At 39.1% G+C, this 26325-nt stretch overlaps 1 protein-coding gene across 6 annotated transcripts in view; it reads left to right on the top strand.

Annotated features, from left to right (window-relative positions):
• Positions 1-26325, top strand: part of LOC18427319 (fanconi anemia group D2 protein) — a 48793-nt gene that overhangs the window by 8900 nt on the left and 13568 nt on the right. For all 6 annotated transcript variants that reach the window (XM_020662966.2, XM_020662965.2, XM_088856755.1 and 3 more), the window contains 6 exons: positions 4874-4971; positions 5093-5174; positions 5274-5325; positions 5415-5495; positions 8272-8367; positions 8480-8583. In XM_020662966.2, coding sequence (XP_020518625.2) covers positions 4874-4971; positions 5093-5174; positions 5274-5325; positions 5415-5495; positions 8272-8367; positions 8480-8583 — 513 coding nt within the window. The remainder of the gene's footprint in view (positions 1-4873; positions 4972-5092; positions 5175-5273; positions 5326-5414; positions 5496-8271; positions 8368-8479; positions 8584-26325) is intronic.

Genomic DNA, 26325 nt, shown 5'->3' with positions numbered 1-26325 from the left:
CAACACTATAATAGTAAGAAGTTGATAGAGGAAGAGCAATGGTTCAACAAGAACCACAACACAATAACAGGAGAGTAGAAGCCACTGAAAGATGTGGCTATGTGGAATTCAATTCCATAAAATAAATTTTTTTGCTTTTGTTTATTATTGAATATGAATTCCACTTACAAGTGCCACAATACACTGTTTTAAATGTAAATTAAAACCCTAGATGCAACCTAGGACGTTTTGTTTTATTATTAAAACAAATAAACACAATCCAGGAATATGAACCAATCTTCCACTAACAATTTAAGTACAAATAAGGTTACTGAAAAATCACAGTAAATATGGAAATATGACTGAAAAATAGAAATAAACAACAGGGAAGACTTCCTCGATTGTGCTTAGGGTTATCTTGACATGACTTGGTACACCCCACACTTGATTTCGTTGCTGATGGCGTACTTTTAATCCTATTGGTCTTGCTGGAATTTTAGAGCCGGGAGCTTGTCTAGGCAATACCTCTAAATTGAGGGTTTAGAAAGTATCAAAACAGAATTAGGGTTTTACTAGAACTTTACGAACAAATTTAGGGCATGCCATAAAGGGCACCTCCCTTTTCTTGGGCTGGGCACGCCTCACTCTCCCTCCAAACCCTACCTAGGGTTTTATTTTATATGGCATGCCACCCTTATATCTTCTTTTTAGGGTGACATGCCCTCTTTCAGAGAGAGAGGGGGAGAAAAGACAACAAAAGATGAGAGAGAAAGAGTCTTGTTTGGGGCGTGGAGAGAGAGAGATAGGAGAGAGGGAGGTTCAATTGTATGGAGAATTAGATGGGGGTTCACCTCTTCTTATAGGCCACAAGACCCACCTTAGGTAATGCCTATCAAACGACTCACTTTGACCAATGGGAATTAAGAAAATTTGTGAGGTAAGAGAATAAAATCTAGGACACCCAACTGTTAAATCAACCATCATGATTTAGAGGGGAGTATTAGGAGATTATCTCCTTAATAATTGACCCATATCTACTTCTAGTCCAATTAGGATTAAAACTGCCTAGAACTTTCCAGAACTACCTAATATCTCTTTCAAAATTGTAGGCGGTCAAAGATAATATAATTTGATCAAAACTAACTCCCACAAAAATAGACACATAATATTTCCTTTTAAAATATTATAAAAATATATATATATATATCTTTTTTAAAATATTATCTTTTCCGATTTAAAACATCTTTAATTAAAACATAAACTTAAATAAATAAAGAAGAGGGGCATACCACCCCTTGGGTGACATTGTTTGAACGCTTTTTTTAGCACCTTGGTCCCTGATGCGGAATAAAGAGGAAGCAGATCAATAAAGCCTGATAAAACAATGGAAATTTTGATGGTCTCAGAATTGGTTAAGATCTTCATCAGCACTCTAAAAGGCCACCTGTCAAGTTTTATCACGATCAGACATGTCTAAGGCAGTGAGCACAGAGAAACAATTTTGAAAAAATTGGCCTCTAGCACCTTGAAATGGACTCTGTAACTAGAACTATATTTTTGGTGCGTCAAACAGTTGTGGGATCACCTCCATTGGATTCGGCATGGTCGAAAACCCTTATGGGTCAAGTTTCAGCTTAATCGGGCACACCAAGACAAAGTTATGGGTAAAATACCAAAAGAGGGTAGGTCGCATATTATTCCCGTGTGGCCACCTTGCACCAAAACACCATTAAATGTGGCTGTTTTTACAGTCACGGGCAATGAATTTTGGGCCCTATATCTCACTCGTTCCAAGTCGGATCGTTTTCAAATTTTGTGAGCTTGTTCATCTCATCAAGACGAGCGTTTCGATATGTGGTACGCCCCATGACGATGCCCGAGTAGGGAGAAAACTAGAGAGAAGTTGCTTATCCGTGAAGAAAATTACAGAAAATTCAGTAGCAACATGCTGCACTCGAGCGGCCAAATCATGGCTCTCGCGTACCCGATCGACATGAAACCCAGTGCATTATGTGCGTAAGGTCCGTGACTATCTTTAGTCCGAACCTTGCTTACGATGAACGATTGGATTTCACACAGGGAGGTGTCGAAGTTGCCGTAAATTTCGACCGTCGGATTTCAAGAATCCGGCCAAAAACTCAAGACGACGAAATCTTCATTCGGACACGAAATTGAGCCGCGTTTGTTGTAACGTGATCGTGACGAGATGCTCAGTATGATTCAGCAAAGAAACTAAAGAAAAAAAAAATCAAAAAATGAACACACTATCGATCTAAAGTTTTCAAGATTCAAGCAAATTTCCAGTCTCATGATCATGGTTCAAAAACATGATTCATGGCTCGAAGTTGGTGTCAAATCGATCGTCATGCTGAGCCTTACAAGAAAACAATTATCTTTTGATCAAAACGGGCATCAGAGCAACCCTGGATCAGTCATGGAAGATCTTGCAAGTTCTCGGCCAGCAGCAGGGATTGTTATGGAATTCTACAGATTGTTAAGCAGGAGTAAAATTGTCTTTTTGCACCCATTTTTAGAATTTCTTTTAATTAAATTGTAATTATCTTCAATTCTAGGTAGTTTTTGGGCATCCACCCATGTTTGGGCCCAATTCTATATAAACATGCAAAGCCAAACTATAAAAAGACCTTCGGTTCATTTGACAGAAACATTAATAAAGTTTCAATTTCTTCTTGAGTTCGTGGGTGTGTCTTCGAGAGATAGAGAGGAGAGAAAAGAAAAAGGTCGGTATCCTTTGGTAAGGTAACTTTCTCTCTCCTCTCCTCATCTCTATCTCTCTCTCTCTCTCTCTTCTTCTCATCTTTATCTCTTTTTCTCTCTTCTTCCCATCCTTTATCCCTTTCTTTTGACACAATCGGTGAAGCTCAGCGTCGACTGCGTCCCCTCTCTCTCCTTTGTCTTGCCCAGTTGGCGAAGCGTCCCCTCTCTCTCCTCTGTCTAGCCCAGTCGGCAAAGTTCATCATCGACTGTGTTCTCTCTCTCTTCTTTGACTAACACAGCCGGTGATGCTCAGCGTTGACTGTGTTTTCTCTCTCTTCTTTGTCTAACAAAGCTGGCAACGCTCAGTGCCGACTGTGTTTTCTCTCTTCCTTGACTAACACAGCTGGCGGCACTCAATGTCGATTGTGTTTTCTCTCTTCTTTGACTAACACAGCCGGCGACGCTCAATGCTAACTGTGTTCTCTCTCTCATTTTGGTTTAACACAGCTGGCGATGCTTAGCACCGACTGTGTCCTCTTCCTCACCTTTGTCTAATACAGTCGGCGACTTTTAGCGCCGTCTGTGCCCTCTTTTCTCTCACACTCTTCTCCTCCTTTCTTTCTCTTCCTCTCCTTCTTTCTATTTTCTTCTTCTTCTTTTATCCTACTTCTTATTCTTTCTGTTATTTTTCTGTTTGATTAAAGAGTGGTTCAGATTAGCCTATCATGGTAGTTCTGTCGTCTAGCCGTAATGTTGTTGTGCCAAAATTATTGTGCCCGCTTTATTGCCACGACAGACTAACCATCATGTTTAGCTAGTCAGTATTGGTACTGTTGTCTTATAGTAACTCTGTTGGGCTAGTCTGAGTTACTGAGCCCGTTTTACTACCACGTCGGGCCAATTACCAACCAGCTTAGTCATTGTCCTGATCTCCCCACATGGTTAAATTCTTCTCTCCCCCATCTTCCTTCTCTTATTCTTCTCTTCTTCTTATGAATGTACACGCCTGCGTGCGTTCACTAGAGAGACAAGGTGAGGTCTGTTGACCCACTTGTCTTATAACATTTGCCATATATGCGTGGTTGCATAAAACAGAAGAATACAGGCCAAGTTAGGCGATTCCGAACCAGTTTTACGACTGAGGGGCTTTCTTCATGATCTAAGAGGGTGCCCACGTGAGTCAGCTCGAGTAAGTCTCGAACCCGCCTTAAATTCCTTTCCCATCGGTTGGTAATATCTGCCCTTGTTCTCGAACGAGGTTCCCGAGAGAGCGATCTCAAAAGTCCCAGGTCTCCCCTGAAACCCGAGACTTGTGCCGCCCGATCCTCTTGATCCGGAGGACGAGATCGAAGCACCTAACCACACATGTGGGTCCCATGGTCCCCAGACACCACCCATGTGGAGTGGCACACGTGGGGCTGGATCAAAGGCCCCCACATGTGCCCACCTTTGTCCCATAATTATGAAAATACTCTTTTCATGGATTTTACAGCAGAAAATAATTTAAATTATTTCAATATTCACAAAAAAATTTCTAATATAAAAATAAAATATCTAGAAGTAGACTAGTACCAATGGGTCAAAGAGCTTCAGAGAGGTCTTTGTAGACCACAATCTTTTAGAAGGGGATTTAGAGTACGCTTGCACTTCGGTTTCCTTCTCCTATTGGAATACTATTGTTGGAATCGTCTTTTAAGTGACTCTCTTCATTGAAGTGTTTTTGATTAGCCAAAGGTGTTCTGCTCTCCATTGTAGCGAGAGCGAGAGTATTAACAGGGGATCTACTGGTACCCCAGGATCTGTCTTACCCAGAATAAGTAAAAAGCCCTTTGCAAAGAGTATACTTGCTTAGGGTGTTGTTTACCTTGGTTTGATACCTTGTGCTAGTGCATTCTTATTTGTGCACAATCAATTTGATCATTTCCTAAATCATGGAGTGTTAGTATTTAGATACCCCATTAAACCCAGACAAATAGTACTACATCTCAAGACTTTATTGTTAACTGGAACATTTTTGCTTTAAGTGCCACAAATTACATTTATAACTCATGCTTGTTTTATGAAGTTTGTGAAGCAGCAGATGCTTTCTTTGTATCATGAAATGTACTCGCTTACAAAAATATAAAGAAATTGCACACATCTTATTATTTTTGTCATTTTTTAAATTGTTTTGCAGGTTGTGCAAACATGTTGGGGAGTTTGAGTCAATATTTTTGTTGGATCTTGAGGGAGGTCAGTTGTCGATAAAGACCGACAAGTGTAGTGGTTTAGATGGTACGTTGCATGTTAAGTGTATATTCATATGTAAACATAATTTCAAGTCATTATGCTTCCATAAGTAAATAAATTTCTGTTTCGTCATATTAGGACATTTAGTAACCATTTTCGCTTTCAGGGGAGTTGTGGATGAATTTGGATGGTGAAGTTTCTCCGATTTGTTTGAATGTCTTGCAATTACTGTCCTCTACTTCGCAGAGGTATGCTATTGTCAATCTCACATATCAATGGGAGGCCATTACTGAGGAACGTGGATCACGATTACCATCAAGATTTCATGTTGTATCCCTTGTTTGCAGGTTTTCATCCTCCTTACAATTTCTTCCAGCTAACTTTTTATTGCTGTCCGCTGTGAGTAAAGCTCATCTCTTTATTTTTATGTTTTTTAAGATATTTTTGAGGTAGTTTTCTTGATTCATTGTCATTGTTCATATCCCAAGGTTGAGAGGTTCACAAACCAGGGCTCTCTAGGAGGGATTGATGCACTTCTTGGCTGCCCATTATATCTTCCATCTTTGAAGGTTGGACACCATTTCTCCATTGCCTATACTATTGCTTATATCTGTGACATTGCTCCTATGTTAGTTGAATATCTAAAATGAAATTCGAGGCACAATGCCTGTATGCGTTTGCTTGTTTGCGTGCTTTAGTTTGAGTGGATAATTTTAGGATTAAGTAAATTTCAATTATTCTTGTTAATTTTCAGAAAATTTTGGTTATGTTTTAGTGATGATTTGATAGCTTGGTAGTTTTTTTTTAGTATTGTAAAGAAAATTTCAGTTGATATTAGAGATTTCACTAGATTTTACCGAATTAAATTTTTGTAATTTTAATAATTTCAATGAATTAGGAAATTTGGTGATTTAAGTGCCATTAGATTTCAGTCAATTTTTTATTAACTTTAGTTTATTATGCATATTTTACAACTAGTGGTTAATTCAATGATTTCAGTGCTTGTACTCTTGCAGGACTAATAGTTCAATAACTTTGAATAAATATGATTGTAATCTTGGTAAATTCAAATATTTTGATTAGCAGTAGATTTTACCAAAATTGAGAAATTTAGAAAATTTCAGAAATTTCGGTACAATTTCATAAATTTAATTCATAAAAAAATTAACAGATTAGAATTTCAAGGAAATTTGATATATGTTTGGAATTTCCAATAATCTATGGTTTATTATTAGTTTCAAATATTTTGTTAGTAAATCAAATGAGCAATTTTCAATAATGTTTGTGACTGTAAGCAATTAGTGGACATTGATCTATTTTAATAATATAGTAACACTGTGACTTTTTTCTCTCCTTTGTGTGTGCGTGCATGCATGTATTTGTGTCTAGTATCCATCTCATATATAACTATAAAATGTATGTGGATGTGTATGTGTATGTATAAATATGCATATGCACATATCATATACCCAGCTCAGATTAATGAGAATCAGTCACGTGGCTTTTAAAATTTTTGTGTTTGGTGTGGCTGATGCATTACATCATGTACATCGGCTTGTCATCTCTTCTTTGTATTTGGCTTTTGGTCATTCATTTTGAGCACATCTTATCATACTTGTACTCTCTCAAGAAATAAATGTATTTGTCATTTTGGGTCTCACAAACTTGTCATATATATCTTCCATGTAATTGGGGAATCTCTCTCTTTCTCTCTCTCTCTCTCTTTTCTTTTTTTTAATGGTTAATTGTTTTTTAATAGTCTATAATTTCGTTCATTGTAGAGCATTTGGTTCTAATATGATGTGCTCTATGTAATCTTTTAAGATTATTTAAAAATTTGATCCCCTTGTATTTTGTGTCTCCGTTTTTTTTGGGAAGTCAGTGGGGGAGAAGGCCCCCTACCCGTTTCTTATTAATAAAAGAGCAGAGAAAAACAATTAAGATAGAACCCTACGGTAGTACAATTGTGCCAGATCATGTAATAAAAAAGAGGAAAGAAAATCTGATGGTATATGGCACGACACAGTAGCACCGGGGCAGCAGCTGCCCTCATGGCTAGGGCATCAGCAACCTTGTTAGCCTCACGAAAGACATGTGTAATGGACCATCGATGAGAAGACAGTCTGGTGCAACAATTGTCTACAATCGTCTTTACCCTCCATGGGGCATTGCATCGATTATGGATGACATTCACAAGCAAGGCCGAGTCACTTTCAATCTGAATTGGAAACAATTACTTTGTATGAGCAATTGAACTCCTTCCTCAAATGCCAAGAATTCCGCATGGTTATTAGAAGCAAAACCAAAATGCTTTGCGAAAACAGCAATAAAGCCGCCCACACTATTCTTGATAACTCCACCACCACCTGCTAAACCTGGATTTCTCAAGGAAGCACCATCAATATTGAGTTTGTAATTATGAGTCTCTTGAACATACCACGCTATCAAAGTAAAGGACTCAGCCCTCTGCTGCTGCCAAGTTATCCGAAGGTTACCAATGATGGCCTTCTCTGATAAATGAAAGACCACTTCTTAACTTCAGCTAGTGCCTGAACATGTAGGGTAATCCTTTTCACAATAAGCTCTCTCTTGGTGGGTCTTGACTAAAAAACTCGTATGTTGCACTCTTTCCATAGAAACCAAATAGCAGTAAAAAAGATGGAAGACCAAATATTACGAAGTCCATGTGATTTAAACTTGAAAAGTAACCACCACTTAAGTAAATCAGGGACAGAGGTACCGAGGACGAACCTTTTTCCACATCTCCAAGTGAGTGAACTCCATACACCTTGCGCAAAGGCACATTGGAATAAAAGATGAAAAAGATTGTCATCATGGTTACTACAAAAGGGACATAAAGAGTCCAGTTGCATGCCTCGCTGCTGTAATAAGAATGAAGTGGGCAAACGATTATGCAAGGCCAGCCATGAGAACTATTTCGCCCTTGGGTGGCATTTGGAGGACCAAAGTATACGAAAAGTAGGTTGTGATGAACTTTGATGCCTAATAAAATCCCATGCCCTTTTAATTGAGAATGATCCATCAACAGAATGAATCCAGACCAGTGAAAAACATATTAATTTTATCCATCAGCAGCTGTATTTTGTGTGTCTCCTTCCCTTAACGGTCTACTCATAGTTCAGATCAATTTTATCTGAAAGACATCCCTAGGCATTGAGGTTTCACTTATTAATTTATTTAATCTTCTATACAATTTGAATTTTGAAGTATTCCATCTTGTAGCATTTCTGGGTGTTTTAGTGATTTCCCCTCTTTCTGTTTCAATTTTTAAATTTTATTTATTATGCTTGATGGTTACGTCTTGTCTTCGTGTGGATGTTGTAGTACTTCAAGGGAGCTGCTTGGAGATCCCTGATGATAAAACAGAAGCAGATAGTGTGCCTTTCTCTCTACTATGCTATTAATTGGATAAGGGAACTGGTACCTTTCAGTAATTTAGCTTGGTGACCACTGCTATATGTAATTCAATTGTTTGTCTTTGTGTTTTTATTGCTTTATTCTGTTTAACGTATCTAGATTAATCTGTTTGTAGCTCAATGCTTTCTCGACACAAGTTGCTGGCAGAACTGATTCTGTGACTCAAGTTACAAGGGATGAAATAGCTACAAAGTTACTGAAGCGTCTAAGGAACTTGGTGTAAGTATTTGATTTTTGTCCTGAATTATGTATTGTATTTTTTTTGATAGGTTATAGCATTTTATGTAAAGTAGGAAGTTCTGTAAAAGCCAAAATGAAACTAGGTACTTGGCTTTTTCATAGTTTAACATGTGAGGTGGACTTAGAAAGAAAGGTTTTGGGATAGGCTTGGGAGTTTCTGATTGGGTTATGATTTAGGAGTTTCAAAAAGGTGTGGGTTTCCTACAAAATTTAGGGTACAGGGTTTTGGATGCATTGAGGTTTCCTATATTGAGTAGGAGTCGCTGATAGGAGGTCTGCAGGAGGTCAGACTTAGGTTAGGTGTAGTTACTGGTATCTTGGGGTCAACATCATGTATGCGCTTCAGGAACACAAGCAACATACCCGAGTAAGGATTTTTCAAGGAGCACGAATCCTATTTTTGAGGATCTCAATCCCAATTTCTTTGCACCATGATCTTACTTCACAAGGAGCTCGTGACAATGGCTGGATTGTGCAAGCTCTCTCTTGGAAAAAATCGAGTTCCCTATCTAACAGAACCAGAGATCCAATTAAATGGGATTTAATTCTCTTGCTATTTAGACTCGAGATCCATTTGATAATAAATCAAGGCCCTTGATTGACATTGATTCAAAGAACACGTGATATAGGAATCGTGTTCTAGGAAGTTCGGATCTTCGATTGAGGGAGTGAGGAAACATTTAATATTTCAGAAAATTAAACTAAACAATAATAGAAAACATCATTATGAATTTTTAGTTATTGTCGGAGCAATTTAAGTTGGGTGAGGTTTGTATAAGGTGGCCACCTTATACTATACAAATAAGGCGCACCTCTAAAATTTGCTAGAAGATATAGTTTCAGTGTTGTAAACCTTATGATGGCTTGAAAATACACGTTATCCCCAAATTATGGAATTTAAAATTAAAAAAATGGTGCTGATCGAGCAGATCTTGACAGGCTTGAAAATCTTGAAAGTAGATGGTCCATATAACTCGTTAGAATGTTCACTATTTTTTGAACTTAATTTTTTTTTTTTTATATTCATACATCTTGATGTTGAGATGATCAATTTAAAGTTTTCCAACTTGAAAAAATGTTTTTTTATTGGGTTTTTGAGGTGCACTTTACTTCTATTATATAAGGTTGCAACGAGTGTTCCCAAAACTGGCCGATCTAATCGGTAACCGCCTCGTTAGATCGGAACCGTTCAGTGGCCGGTTTCGGTTTTGGGCGGTTTTGGTGATCAATAGATATTTTAAACTTTACATACAATACTACTTCAAATTTATATCATATATATTGGAATGTTTTATTGGTTAGCTTCAATGGTTAAGTTGCATGTGAATCATGGTTCGAATCCCACCGTTTTTTTCTTTTAAGAATTCGAATTCATTTCGTCCTTGATTCAAAAAATTTACTGCCCACGGGAATCAAACTTGAAACAAGTTCTTTATTATCAGACCCAGTAACCAATACACCATTTACTACTTAGTTGACAAAAAGAAGGGCCTATATTATATGTAACTTAAATTTTTCTTCATTTTCTTTTAAAAAAAAGAGTTGGTCAGGTCGATTTTTTTAAAACTATTTTAATATTCTTTACATTATGGTAAAGAATAAATTTTTTTTTTGGTCAATGATACTTTTATATTTTCCCATCTTTTTTAGAAAATTTTCAAAATACCCCTAGGCACAAATCGATTCGATAAAATCCATTTTTTTCAGTAATTTTCAACTTCATTTGAGTATGTTTTGTTTTAATCACATTCTTTATATGCTTTTCATATTTTAATTGATTTTTTTTTTTGTATCTTTTTTATTTTTTTAACACTTTTTTAATCGTACGGGACTTGCCCAGTTAGAGCGGTTGAATCGGCTGGTTTACCGATTAGGCCGGTTAAATCGCTACCGGGCCCATGTCCGGTTAACCATTCCGGTTTGATTTTGCGAACGCTGGTTGCAACCTTATATAAACTTTTTCCATTTTAGTTTCACATTTTGGGTTTCCTTTACAAAAGAAGGTACCATACATTGCTTTTTATAAGAATTGCACTCTCATCTGCAATAGAAGGTGATATACATACAACTTTTGTTGTTGGCCATGGAGAGGATTTTTTAAAATAATTTACAACTTCATGATCTCATCTCCATTAGAAGGGGATATACATATAGGTTTTGTCATAGGCCAGAGAGAGAGAGAGAGAAGAAGTATGAGGTAAGTACGGAGTCTATCATTCTATCTTCGTGTCGTCTTGCCTCTTCGTTCAGCACAAGGTTGTTGTGCAAAAATTGAAGTTGATGAACTTTTCGTTCAACAGAGGGCCTTTGTGCAACAATTGAAGTTGAAGAACTTTGATTCACTGGAGGCTGGCTTGATTGGCTCTCGGGGGGGGTTGTTTGCAGTGTTCACGGGCATTTAGAGATTGGTGGGGTGTAATAGGTGTCGATGGTGGAGCAAGAGGATGCACCTCACCATCAGCATAACATTTGCATCATCCTCAAGGTGGTTATCATCAAGGTGAGCTGTGTTGAAAAAGTCAGCCTAGCCAACAATCTGCCTAGGCATAGCCTAGGCGGGCTCTAGGCTGGCGCCTAGGCGGATTTGACTGCCCGCTATCCACCCCCTTAAAAAAACTAAAAAAAAAAGAAGGAAAAGAAAACCAAAGACCTGTTTTTTTTTTAATTTGAGGCATCTCTCTCTCTCACTTTTATCTCTTGGTTAAACTAAACACAATTACAATAAAGGGTAATGAAACTTGAGTAAAAATACAAATAAAAAACATGTGCACACAAACATTTGGGAGAAAGACATGTGTCTATCTCTTGCAAATGAATTTTTTATTACAAAAAAAAAAGGGCGAGAGGTGCTTTCGCCATGTGTAAAGACTCGTGGCCTCCATTAAGCCACGTTTTGCACATCCCATCCCCCTCTCTCCTCTCTCTCTTGAAGTTCATCTTCTTTCTCTTCCCCCATTTATATTTGAAGAGCCCTCTAAGGTGAGAGAAACTAGGAAAATGGATATGTGGCAAAATAGAAGAAAGGGGAGGGGGGGGGGGGGGTTAGGTGGATAGAGATGGAGGGAGGGGGGACACATGGCCAGCATGAGCCATGTGTCTCAATCTATTCCTCACCCACCCTTCTCTCTCTCTCCCCCCCTCTCCTTTGGGTCTGCCTATCCTCTCTCCCTCTCCCTCTCCCTTGGGTCTGCCCGTCCTCTCTCTCACATCTCTCTTTCCCCTTTGTAGAACTCTCTCTTTGTCTTCCCTCCCCCTTTTTCTCATTTCTCTCTCTCTCTTCCATTGGGTTGCCCAAGTATCTGGGTGCTAACCTAGGCAGCTGCTCGGCCGCCTAGGTGGTCAGGCCCCTGGCCACCTAGGCAGTCGCCTTCGCCTTTATGAACACTAAAGGTGAGCATTTCTCTTTGTAATTTGACTGCAGTTTGTTCAACATTTTAGTATAGTGAACATACACCAATGACTTGGAGCAGTAAGCATTTAGTCAAATTTGCTTTACATTATGAAAATAGCTGTAGGTAGTCCAACATCCCTCTACATATGATTAGTTAACGCTCTAAGATAATATTTTAACAACATAATACAATTCAAAAACCCAACCATCATAAAGATTTCACCAAGATACAACAAACGTTGATTCTTTATTAGAAATGAAAGCTGGTTGGGATGAAACTCCCTTGTTGCCTACAAAATCATTAATGAGGTTACACATTCTCCCCCTCTCAATCTCATATGTGTATAGGATATCTAACATGACAGGATAACATGCAAATGCTTCTTCATCGTGTATGGCTTTATCCTTTTTTGTACTTCAGGAATGGGTGTAGCTAACCATTAAGAAGAGTGATACTTGGGACTAAGAACATATTCCAGGCAATGCAATGGAAGATTGGTCTGATCCTATAGATTGAGTACCAACTTGGGCACCTTTTGGTATAAAGCAAGATCGTCATAAAGGTCATCCATGAGCTCATGAGCATCGCCAACATTGTCAGTGTCTGCAAACTTTGTCATTTTCCATATTGGCCTTGTAAATTGCAAGATCTTTTTATTAGTGAACCAAAACTCTGTGCTCATAATTGTTGAGATATGTGGCCTTTAAAGGCCTGCAGAGCTTGTATATAAAATCTTCTATAGTGATTTGTGCACTTAAGTTAGAGTATACTGTGGCTGACTGACCTCGAGTTGGGCGGTGTATGGTCTGGGTTATGTCCAAAAGCTTTATCCTTAAGCATGTGGCATTATCGTTGAGGATTTGTTGTGGGTCATCTATTGTTGAGGTTGGAGAGATGCCCATAGACGTTATTTGTAGGCCAAGAGAGCTATGTGGTATCTTGTGTGCAGAGGAAGGGCCTATGAGAGCAAGGGCCAAATGTTAAACAAAACTTGTACATGGCATGTGCATATGACAATTGCATAGAGAGAACCCCCTGCAATGTGTATGCATTTTGACTTGTTCTTAAGGGGGAACCTGTAGTCCACATACTGGGATTGTAGTTCTACTGTTTATTAGCTAACTTTGATGGCCCATTCATGAGCCCTTACTCTTGATTGTGGGTCATGGGTCGCACTAGGTTAGTTTGAGAAGATAGTAGTGGATCGTGTGGGCCCCACTAGGGAGTTTCATGTGGAGCCCACTAGGGGCCACACGTCCGTCTCTATGGGATGCCCTCTTTTTTAGTGCGACATGTTTTTTTAGTAAAAGTATTTTTGTGGAATATTATTTAAAGAAAGTATTATTTGATTAAAATGTTCTTTAAAAGGCTATTGCGCTATTAAAAATATTCGTGACTTTCTTGTTATCTAGAAACCTTTGGCCAAGTTTTAATTAATTTGAATTCCTAGTTATCTCTTTATGAGAACATAGGATTTCTAGATTATCTTATTATTCTAGAGGATGAGTTTTGACTGATCGAAGTTTCAGATGGAGGGTCAAATCTTAGGGGATAAGGTTCCTAAAGATTCACTCCAGATCATGATGGCTGATCTTGAAAATGAATGACTCAGATTATATTTCTCTCTAACTTCACATATCACCTAAATAATTTTAGATCAAGTTGACCTCCTAATTTGATTGGGACATCTTAGTCCTAAAGGTCTAATATTAGGGGGATCTATCCCTTATTTCAGTACACTAGAGATCTCTCTATTCTCTCTATTATCTTAACGCTCTCCCTCATCTCTCTTTCTAAGTCTCTCTATCTCTCTCTTCCTAAGAAGCACGCTACCCCCCATAAGTGTCTGGGGTGGAATGCTCAAATTTTAGGAGAGAGAAAAAGAGGGGCACTCCTAGCCCTAGGTTAGAGGAGTTGCCTTTGTGGCATGCTCCATGTTTTAAGGAGGGTCTTCTTAGTGACCTAATTTTGATATTACTCTCTAGCCTCAAATAACATTCAGAAAGGGTATCCCAGAGGTGCTTCATCGTTTAAATTTGAGTGTTCAACAGGATCCGGGATTTTAAGTGTGCCATTGGTTAGGTGATCGAGTGTGGTGTGTGCTAAGCTCTAAAGGGTTGGTAACCCTATGCAAAAGCCAATAAATGTCCCCTTATTTATTTGGTTTTGTTTGCTGCTATTTTTGTCGTATTTTTATTTCTTAAAGTCTCAATATTGTATTCAGTTGAATAAAGTTTATTTTGATGGTGAATTTATAGAGATCCTTAATTGTAGTAGTCTCATATATTGTATTTGTGGCACTTGTTAGTAGAATTTCCAGTAATGAATAAAAGAATAGATATTTTTTTTTTCAATTTATAGCCTAGAAATCTACATAGCCACCTTTTAATAATGGGTATCTCGAACCTCGCCATGCTCTGTATCTCTTGGACCACGTCTTAGTCCATCCCACTCCCCACTCAACTCCAAGGATGTTAGAGCCACCCTCATTTTCGTGATCCTCGTCAACATGATATGGTGATACCCGATGCTCGTCTTCTTAAATTTTAGCCGAGGTTAAAAAATTATCTGCAAATGTACCAACATCTAGTGGTATTTCATATATACTTCACCTCCCTTCGTGCCTCATGTCAGTAAGTTCGCACAAAAGAAAAGACTGGGTTCTTCCTCTTCTTATCAATAATGTCCTTCCTTAGGAGACTTAGTATATGTGCCAAACAACCTGACCAAAATAGTGTTTTAAAATGCGGCCGCTTCAGGTGGTATGCGGTGAACACCGCATCAAAAAAGACCGCATATGCGGTTTGGAGCTAGGCGGGCGAATATGTGCTGCATCATAGCGCATCATCCGCATATGCCCGCATAATTTTCCGCCTTTTTTTTTCAATTGTGCCCCTCAGGGATGGGCAAAATGGTCATTTTTTATTCTTGGATCTTGATTTGAACATTTTGGTTGTTGATTTGGGGAAGTTTAGGTGAATTTGTGATAAGAAATTGGTTCAAAGGCTATGAAGAAATCAAGCACTGCTTCAAGAACCGGTATCTTTTTATTCCTTGTACAATAATATTTATTTTTGGGGCAATGTCTTCTTTCCAATCTTCTAGAAATAAGGATTCGGCTTGGAAATATGCCAAACTAAAAAATCCGAAAGATAGAAATTGTGTGATTTGCATGCTCTGTGGGAATACTTATATGAGTGGTAGTTTTTGACAAAAATAACACTTAGCTGGAATTTCTGAGAATGTAAGAGCATCCCCACAACCTACCGATGAAATAAAAAAGGAGATTAGAGAATACATGGATAGATTGAAAAAAGATAAAGAGAAGAAAAAAAATGAAAAGAAAAGAATTACTTGATGATATGCAATTATTTGATGATGATGTTGATGATGATATATCTGAAGTTGTAATGAGGCAAAGGGGTACTCGAACTCCAATCTCAAGAGAGAGGGTTACAAATATTGGTGGTAGTGTTGAAAAAAGAACACCTCTCTCTACGGGGCCAATGGATATTTTTTTCACCCCTATCCTCAAAATTGTGGTTCAGAAGAGAGAAAAAAACAATTGAAAATAGATACAAGAAAGAACAAAAGAAGTCGGTATGTAAGTGGATTGCAAAGTGGATTTACATGGCTGGCATTTCGTTTAATATTATAACTCTCGATAGTTTTGCGTGTATGGTCCAGGCAATTGGGCAATACGGCCCAAGACTTATTCCTCATTCATTACATGAGGTTAGGGAGCCCTTGTTGAAGAATGTTGTATTTGATGTCAACAAAATTTGATTTCTCAAAGAGAAGGGTGGGAAAAATATGGGGCCACTATTATGTGTGATGATTGGTCTGATGGGAAGTCGAGGGCATTCATTAATTTTTTGGTTAACTATCCAACAGGTACTTTTGTTGTGATGTCTGTTGATGCATCAGACAAGTCACGTGATGCTACATACTTATGTGGCTTGATGGATGAGACTGTATGGTTTGTTAGAGAGAAAAATGTGGTACAAATTGTCACTGACAATGGTAACAATTATGCTGCAGCTGGGCATTTCTTGACTTTGAAAAAGACGCATGTGTTTTGGACTCCTTGCGCAGCTCATTGTGTTAATCTTATGCTCAAGAAATTGGGTACAACACCTTTATTTAGTGGGGTGATTTCAAGAGCTATGTTTGTTGTTGGATTTATTTATAATCACACCATAGTCCTAAGCATGATGAGATTTTTTACAAAGAAGATAGAATTAGTGAGATTGGGTATCACTAGATTTGCCACATCATTTCTCACTCTTCTAAGCTTAGCCACACAAAAAAGTGCCTTGAGGATCTTGTTTGCTTCAGAGCAATGGAGTCAAAGTAAATGGTGAAAGCATAAGGATGGGAGAAAGGCTGAAAAACTTATTCTGAATACATCTTTTTGGAGTGAAATAATTCTTGCATTGGAGGTGGCTCGCCCTTTAGTGAGAGTGCTTCAATTGGTTGATGGTGATGTGAAGCCCGCCATGAGCTACATACATGAGGCAATGAAAAGGACAAGAGAAGAGATAAAATGTTTTAAATGATAATGAAAATATGCGCAAGGTTATACTTGAAAGTTTTGATAGGAGATGGGATACCCAGCTTCACAGGCACCTCTATTCAGCCAGTTACTTTCTAAACGCATCTCTTCACTACAAGCACCCATCCATTGAGACAGATCGTGTAATAAATAGTGGGTTCTTAGATGTACTTTAGAGGATGGTGCTTGACAAAGATATCTAGGATGAGATCGAGAGTAGTTCAAGTTAGCCTTGGGAAACTTTGGGAGAGATATTGCTAATCGAAATAGGGACACTACAGAGCCCGGTAAAGGCCAAAAGTACCCTTACTTGTTTATGACTTTATATATAGTTCCATTGTTTAGTTGTTTACCTTTAATTTTTATCTATATTATAATCTAAATTATAAAATATTATACAGCTGCATGGTGGGCATTATATGGAAGCGAGACACCAAATCTACAACTTCTCGCTATTCGAGTGTTGAATCTCACATGTAGCTCATCTGATTGTGAACGCAATTGAAGTGCATTTGAGCATGTAAGTCCTTAACTCCTTATTCCTTAATCTTTTTTTCTTGAATTTCAATTTTAAATTTAAATTTTCTAATATAAAATCTAATTTCAATTTTCTATGATAGCTCCATACAAAAAAAAAGAATAGGTTGGAGCAGAAAAAGTTGAATGATTTGATTTATGTGCGGTATAATGAGCGGCTTAGGGAGAGGTATCAAAATCTCATGAAGCTCAACCCTATTCAATTGTATGAAGTTGATGGTGATTCCACAAGTGAGTAGACCATGGATCCAAGACTAGAGCGTGTGTTTGAGGCTGAGGATCTTACATGGCTCGATGTTGAGTTAGCAATAGGGGCTAATGAAGAAGATCGATCTAACACTAGAGCATAGAGGAGTAGAGGAGCTGGGTCTAGTCGCACTCGCACACCAGCTCCAGAGGTCGAGGAGGAGGAGGCGGACTCTGAGGAGACCGAGGAAGAAGAATACGTGGAGGCCACCGAAGATGATATTGATGATGCACATGACGACTCTCAAGATGACTTCTCTGATTAATATTTGAAAAATTGACTTCAAAATTGTCTGGGATGATTGTATTAACTATTAACTCTTCTTGAGCTTGACTTCAAAACTCTTTAATCTTCGTGGAGACATGGACTTTTGGTTTGTAGTATCACTATTTTGTAACTTTACAGTTTGTGGTTGCAAATTTGTGCTTATGGTTGTTGATTGTTGAATGTTTAATGAAGCTAGTTTCTAGCTTCTATCAGGGGATAGTGGATACAGAATCTCCGACAACTAATATTTTTGGAGTTAAGCATTAAACTAAAATACTTACTATCACATATATCACCTCCATATTTTTTTCTATGCATTAACCTATTTTTGTAGATTTTTTAAAATTTTTTTATATTTATTGACCACATCATCCCGATGCACCCGCATCAGGACCGCATCGAGTTGCATCGCCGCATTAGCCCCCCCACCAGTTTTTGCTGTATCCCGCATTTTAAAACGCTGGACCAAAAGATGTGGAGGTGACGACGACGGATTCTGCTCCCAACAATCTTACAGTTCGCAACATTGTAAGTTATGACTTGAACTACATTACAGGGCCCTATGAATCAATGAATTTCAAAAGAGTTTGGGCAATGTAATGACTTGGTTTTTCAATTGAAGAGCAGTCATATCCTTTGAGGAACATTGCCCTCGCTTCAAAAGCTGCCATGACATTAATGACAGACTCATTCTTTACATTGCTCCATCCATATGAAACTATCAAAACCCTTAAGTTGTCTACTTGTTAAGGAGGCCAATGCACGATCAATCCTTGTCCTCTCCTTGTCCAGTAATGCTGCCCTAGGTTTTTCATATTTTAGGAGCCATATAGCCGTTCCACTATTTCATAAAATCGGTGGCTTTTGGCCACATTAAATGGGATGCCATTGGCGTAAAAACGAACGGGCTACTGCATTATTACCTTCTTCCCTTGCATGTGCAGCAAACATATTAGGGATTTTCCCCTTCCTGTTTGATTTAGTACGAGCCAATTGTTGATCTTGGTGAGAAGGGAACACTGAAAGCAGATTTGCTCTTTTGTTGGGCACCCCCATAAAACCTAATTGCTTCTCCCTACTCTTCCCTTGAGGCCTCGTCGTTGTACTTTGAAACCTTAGGACACTTTGAAAATCCCTTGAAGCTTGTCTTGTAGACAGCTGCACAAAGAGGGCATATTTGCCTATGTAAGGAGGTTCTACAACTAAAATTGCAATGTCCACTTCCTACTACTTTCTCCAGTCTTTGTTTTCCCTCTCATTCTTGTAAAATATCTCCATAAAGGGGTGGTTGTCGCCTCTTCAACGTCTTCGTACTCCTCGTCATGCACAACAACATTGTCCCTAATAAAAATATCTTTAGGGATTTCATGCTTATCGCCATCCCATCTGAGAGTATCTTAATCCACTACATAAGTTGAGATAGAATTTTTTGCTCTATGAATGAGAAAATGAAGTGGTCCAATTAATGAAAAAAAGGATACACAAAAACAGAGACAATTATTTGCCCGCAGTTATAATATTTCTCCTTGGGCACATGTCTATATTCATAAAGATTATTCAAATTACCAATCTATGGTATTTCCCCTTGAGCATGTCAACATTCATTAACATTATACAAATTATAATGTATGGGGCCCATTATTATTTTTTAAAAATAACTTGGAGATTGTGTGGGGCCCACTTCGAGCCACTTAGGGTGGCACGCCCCATACATAGAGAGTTGGTTTGCCATTTTGGTCCATGCCCGCTCATGCTAAGTTGGCTTTTTAATTTTTGTGTAAAGTCTTCTTGGCTTAGAAACCAATAAATTTATTTTGGTATGTCTTCCAATGCAAAATCTTTGACTATTCACAGTCTAATTAAAGAAAGAATGAATATTCATAAAAAGATAAAGTATGATTATATTTTTTTATTGGAATATTTGATCGGATTAGGTTTAGAAAATGGAGGATAAGGTTCTAGCACATTCATTTGAATCTTGATGGTGGATCTAGGGAGTGGATGACTTACATTTCTCACCCCATCATGGTCTAGATTTGATCTCACTAAAGATGGCAAACCTAAGCTTTAGAAAATCTATAAATAGGGGCCCCTCTCCCCTAAATCTCTACACCTCTAATATTCTCTCTCGAAACTCTCTCTACTCTCTCCTTCTCTCTCTAGGGGGCACACTCCACTTAAGAAAGGTTTCTCTCTTTCTATTACTCTCTCTTACACATATATAGAAAGTAGAAGGGGACACGCCCTACTTAAGAAACCTCTTATCTCTCATCTCTCTAGGTTAAGCTAAAGGGGCTTAAGGTAGGCTAAGGCATTGATGCCTTAACACTTTGGTTTAAGATAGTTCCATATGTTCTCATAATTGGAGGGCAGTGTTTTAAATGCGCTAGGCGGCCGGGGGGAGGTCCAGGCTGCCCAGCGCCTAGGCAGGCGTCAAGAACTTGGGTGGCCCAGTTGAAACAATTTTTTTTGGGGGTTTTTCTCTCTTTAAAATAAGCTCTAATGGGTTTTAGGTTTCAAATGAACCTAAAACCCACAATTTGCCCTTGTATTAAAAAAAAATAAAAAATTCCTTCAACAGGGGGCATTTCCACCCTTGGGTGGGGTGCATGCCCTAGGCGGGTGGCTGCCTAAGCGGGTTTTTGGGTGTCTTCAGGGATATCCGCCTAATCTGATTGCCTAAGCTTGGGCTATGCGCCCATGCCTTCTGGACTGCTTAGGCACTGGCCGGTCCGCTTTTTAAATCATTGTTGGAGGGTTTTGCCATACTTAATAGATTCAAGATTGATCATTGATCCCAAGCACCATTGGAGGAGGATCCTCAGTGTGGGGTGTACTAAGCGTGGTTGAGGTAATTTTCAACAACTTGTACTTGCTTTACTTTATTTCTTTTTGTGCTCTTTTATTACCATCAAGCAATGTGTCAAGTTTATTTATTGAATAAAGGAGTTGTTTTTAGCGGTAGCAAGTGAGAGCCGTTTTTATTTATTTATTTTGAGAGAGCTTTTATTTGTAATTGGACATTGTAAGTGATCTAGTCCGTGAAATAAAGGAAAAATTTAAATTTATAAACACCATGCTTTATCACATAGTCCAACTTTCAGTGGTATCAGAGTATGTCACATATTGCATGGCAGTTGAAGGAGTATGGATTAAAAAGTATCTTAAATCAACTTGATTTCAAGCCCATACAATGTGAATGCATGAGAATCTTCTGTGACCACACAACCTCAATATATTTATCCAAAGAGCCACGATTCCATAAGAATTCCAAACATATAAAGCTCAGCTTCAATCATCTGCATAATGAAGTGCTGTGTGGAGAGATCGAGATCAGTTACATACCTACTGAGATAATGATAGCTGACCTGCTTACAAAAGGGCTAGCTCCAAATGTATTTGTGAAGCATGTGAGAGAGATGGAGTTGAGAGAAAGTGAGGAAGACAGATTGCAAGGCTTTCAAGGGCCAAGTGGGAGATGTTGGGATTATGTGGTCATTAAAGGCAATGTAAGAGCTTCTATAAACATTTCATATAGTGAAACATAAACTCAGTAGGAGTGTGGTCTTCTTGTGGACCATACTAGATACTCAGACTTGGCCTGACGTGCTAGGCTAGTCGAGTTGGAAAACCCAAGATACCTAGACATAAAGTTACATCGATGGGGGTTCTGTATGGGTTATCCCTTGATGAGGTCGAAGTAGCCCGGATGAATGAGCCCAGGGATTGTGTGACCCTTGTGTGTGATGGTTGACCTTTAGAGACTGAGCCAAAGCCCATCCTTAAACCATTACACGGCATGTGCATAGATAGTTGTATCAGGAAAGCGAACCACCTTTAAGGGTGTAGCGTGTACATGTGCGAGAGATTACCCCTATGTACCATAGAGCTGTAGTTGCATCATGGTCTGGGGGACCATGGATTCGTCTTTAGGGGAGAACCTATAGTCCATAGACTGGGATTACGTCCCCTGATCTATTGGCTGACTTTAGTGACCCAATCATGAACCCGTGTAGTGGTCTGTTGGTCATGGGAGCCGCTGGGTCAGTTTGAGAAAGCTAGTGAGGATCGTAGTCTACAGTTGAAGGTGGAGTAATGCAGTATATTCATAATTCCTAGACCTATATGGATATAATTCCCATCAAAATTATTTAGTTTTAATTGTTTTGATGTTATATGATTTTTAGATTGATTATTTGAATTTTTGTGATTCTCTCTATATTTTATTTTTACGATTTGAATAAATAATATAAGAGAAACTCAATTTTCAATGTTTCAAATAATAAAAGAGAAATAAATCTTGTTTATAATTATCTAAAAGTCTGTTATTAATTAACTTAACATATGGGGCCCCACCATGAAAGGTCGGGGCCCCATTATTATTATTTTAATAATGAATAACATAGAGATTGTGTGGGGCCCACTTGGAGCCACCTAGGGTGGCATGCCCCACATAAGGAGGGATGACTTGCCATTTTGGTCCGAGCCCCCTCATGCTATGTTGGCTTTCTAATTTTGTGTCAGGACTTCTTGGCATAGAAATCAAGATAATAAATTATGGTATGTCTTGTGAATCAAGATATTTGACTATTCAAGGATTATATGAATATGGAATGAATATCCATAAAAAGAAAAGTATGATTATATTCAAAGATTATATGAATATGGAACATAAAAAGAGAAAGTATGATTATATTTTTCTTATTTGAATATTTGATGGGAATAGGTTTAGGAAATGGAGGATATGGTTCTAGCACCTTCCTTTGAATCTTGATGGTAGATCTAAGGAATAAATGGCTCACATCTAGGGCTGCCAACGAGCGGGCTCCAGCCTTAGACCCAGAAAGCCCGAAAATATTTAGGGTTGGGCCGGTTGGGCTTGGCCCGGAAAGAAGCTCGGGAAGGCCCAATTCGTAACATGCCTGAACTTTTCGTGTGTGGCTCGGGCTCGTCCGCTAAGGCCCGATGAGGCCCGAAAATGCGTATAGAAGGTCGGCTTGGCCCAGAAAAGACCATGTAGGCTTATTGGGTTTGGCCCGGCCAATTATAACTATAAATTTATTTTTCCACTTTCTCCTCAGACTGTCCAAAGAATCTGACATTCAATATTAAATTAGATAATTATTAAAATAAAAGTAGAAGTATCAAAACACCACAAGCATTGAATTGGGTAGAGTGAGAAATCCCACATGAAACAAAAATTGAATTGAAGAAACAAAATAAACAAAGAAGGACCAAAACATTAAAAAACCAAGTAAACAAAGGCAACATAAATACCATTATCATCAGAGGCTTTCAACTTTTCCTTCTAATACGCATCATAAATACCATTGTCTTCAGAAACTTCCATCTTTGCCTTCTAGTAATCGTAGAATGATTCCACTTTCTCTCTAAATCCAGAGCAAACCCCATTAATGTAATCATCTCACAATACCTATTAGTGTAATAATCCTTGTTTTTTATCGTCTCTATATTTTTGGAGTGAGCCTCTGACTCTAGGGCCATTTTAAGTATGAAAAGCCTTCTCCTTGCTCCTCGCTCATGCTCTTGCAAAACCCCAAACTCTTTACTCCCTCTTCATCGTCTCTCTACCCTTCTTAGAAGAACACACTTTCTCTCTCCTCCATGCCCACGAGAGAGAGAGAGGGAGGGGGAGAGAGAGGGTTCTGAGAGTCACAGTAGAGGCGAGAGGGAGAGAGAGCGAGGGTTTTCTTATTTGGGTTAGGGTTTAGAAAGAGAGGGTTAGGTTTTGGGTTAAAAAGTTGAGAGAGAGAGATTTGGGTTAAAAGGGAGAGACAGTAGTTTTTTTATTCCTTATTATTATTTTTTTTGAAGTGAAATAAAAAAAAAAACTACTAAATGGGCTAGGCCTGGCCATGACCTGATGTGGGTTTCAAGGCCCGTCTGGGGCAAACAAGCTTTTTCGGGCCAGTCCATTACTGGCCCAGCCCGTGCCCATATCCTTGTGATTATTTTGTAGCATGGCCTGGTTCGGAGCCCAAAATCCGCACAAAAACAGGCTCATTATAGGCTCAAAAGCTGGCCCGGCCCTGTCCATTGGGAGCTTTACTCATATCTCTCACCCCACAAGCCTCCTTATATCAATGGTATAGATTTGATATCACTAAAGATGGCAAACCCTAAGAATTAAAAAATCTAGAAATAGGGGTCCCCTCTCTCCTAAATCTCTACACCTCTTATCTTTTCTCTTCTCTCTCTAAGCTCTCTCTACTCTCTCCTTCTCTCTCGAAGGGGCATGCCCCACTTAAGGAATTGTCTGTCTTTCTTGCTCTCTCTCTCCTCTTCCACAAATTCTCTTAAGGATAAATCTAATCGTTACATTGATATAGGTTCAATGAAGATAAATTAAAAGCTAGGATTTGACTAGGGGATAAAGGTATTTTAATCCTATCATCTGATCCATGATAGCTAGATAATCTCTTAGATCAGCAATTACATTGCACCTCTCAAAAGAGAACATGTTATACACTTACCTAACGCTAATTTTTTACAATAAATGGGAGTGTTTACCCTCTCATTTCAGACCCCTCTCTATTGCAATATTGCTATACGTGATTTTGAACAAGCAGGACATTCATGTTATTTAGCTTGGGCTACTTAAGAATCTTATTTGGGCTTGAGTGGTTAGTTGTTTACGATTGGAACACTACATCCTGAGTTCGATTCCTACTGTTGAACTACTCACCAAAAGAAAATAGGAAAAAACAATTTGGGCTACTCAGTTAGTAAAATTACTATAATGACTCTACTTATTCAAGATTATTGATACCCACTTTACTCTTGTTTGGGCTTAAGTGGTTAGTTGACCACGATTGGAACACTACATCCTGAGTTCAATTCCTTATCACCCTCATTCTCTTTCCCTCTCTCTCTCTCTCTCCATGGGACGACCTCACCCCTCCATCCCTCTCTTTTGCCCTCAACCCTCTATCCATTCTCCCCCCTTCTCCTAATGCCTCCCTCTCTCTCACTTGCACCGTCTCACACCTCTCACTCCCTCTCTCTCTCACCCTCTTCCTCCAGCCCTCTCTCTTGGCCTCCCTTTATGCCCCCCCCTTCCTTAGCTTTCTCACCCCTCAAACTCTTTCATCCCTCTCTTCCAGTCACAGTCTCTCTTCCCCCTTGCAGCCTTACCCTTGCTATCCTACACCCTTCTTCCCTCCCTCTTCTCTCTCTCTCTCTCTCTCTCTCTCTCTCTCGGCCTCCCTTTCTCCCCCCCTCCCTAAACCTCTCACCTCTCAAACTCTTTCATCCCTCTCTCGTGTTCACGGTCTCTTTATTCCCACTTGCAGCCTCATCCTTGCTATCCTGCTCCTTTCTTTCCCTCCCTCTCTCCCTCACCCTCGCACCTCTCTCTCTCCCATACTAGCCAATTCTTTTTATCCCTCCATCATGGCCTACCCTCACTCTCTGGCTTCCTACTGTCTCTCTCTCTCCCACCCTCCCTTATCCTCACAATCCTCTATCTCACTTGCTCTCTTCGATACCTCTTGTTTGCTTCCTCTTTCACCAATACCGCTCCTTGCCCCCCACCCCCCCTCCTCTGATCCCCCCTATGTCTCTCTGTTTTGCTCTCGCCCCTCTTTCCTACTTTCACCACATCCCTCCCTTTCTCTCTCTCTCTCTCTCCCATCATCCTCTCATCCTGCTACATTTCTCACCCCCCTCACCTCATTCTCCCACCCATCCCTACTAGTGCCTAATTTAGAGTTAGTTTCCAAGATAGCAACCTGGGTATACAAAACAAAAAGAAGATCAAAATATTCATTGGTGAATAATTAGGTATAAGGAATAAAATGCAAATGATGAAAAAAATAAAAGACACGCTCCCAACAAATTAGCAAATAAGGACATTCATAAATATTTACTAAATTCATTATGGAGGAGGAGAAGATGGAGGCAAGGAGAGAGAGAGTGGCTAATTAGGCCCAAAAGGGAGAAAACCAAAAAAGAGAATAGGACAGAAGAGGAGTGAGAGAGTGGAGAGAAGAAAGCCACAAGAGGCAAGATTGAAGAAGAGACGAACTTCCCATTATAATTCCCACAGAGGGCAATGTACATCATACACCAAAAAAAAAAATATGCAAAAGCAACCAAAAACGAGTGTGGTATCCATAAGAGGCAAGGGAGGTTGCTTGGTCCACCATGGTGGATGCACTAAGAGCCGGCTCAACTACACTGCTGGCTGGCTCCAGTTTCAGTCCCTCGGCCAAAAACGCTTCTCATCCATGCAAGCTCAGAGGTAAGGTCTTGAGTGACGGCCTTCACAGAATCGAGCCTAGAGGTCAGCATTTCCACTTCCCCTAGAAGGCGAGCAGCCTTACTCTCGTGGTAGGAGCTGACAACCTTTTCCGATCCCAGTTTCTCAGAGGTCTCAAAGAGTTGGACATGAAGTGATTCAACCATGAGGTTTGACTGCTTGGATCGGTCTTCGGGTGAGGGGTCGTGGCCATGATTGGTGAGGTAGACATAGGCCTCCCCTACTGTGCTCTTATCAACGGCCTTTTTAATGTATGCCATCAAACCAATAAATTCGTGGCCATCTCGGAAACTATAGATTTAAATATCCTTTTCCGTGGACCTTGCTCAAGATAACAGTACAGTCAATATATTTAATCCAATTACTGCTGTATGAAGAGATTGTGATAACACATAGTCCACAAGATGTGCAACTGATGTACTTTTGAAACTTATCATAAATA

This window comes from Amborella trichopoda, chromosome 2 (assembly GCF_054954075.1).
Source record: "Amborella trichopoda isolate Santa Cruz 75 chromosome 2, AtrichopodaSantaCruz75HAP2 v2.0, whole genome shotgun sequence".
Lineage (NCBI taxonomy): Eukaryota > Viridiplantae > Streptophyta > Magnoliopsida > Amborellales > Amborellaceae > Amborella > Amborella trichopoda.
Note: the sequence above shows the minus strand (reverse complement) of the source record. Positions and strands in the feature narration are given on the sequence as shown.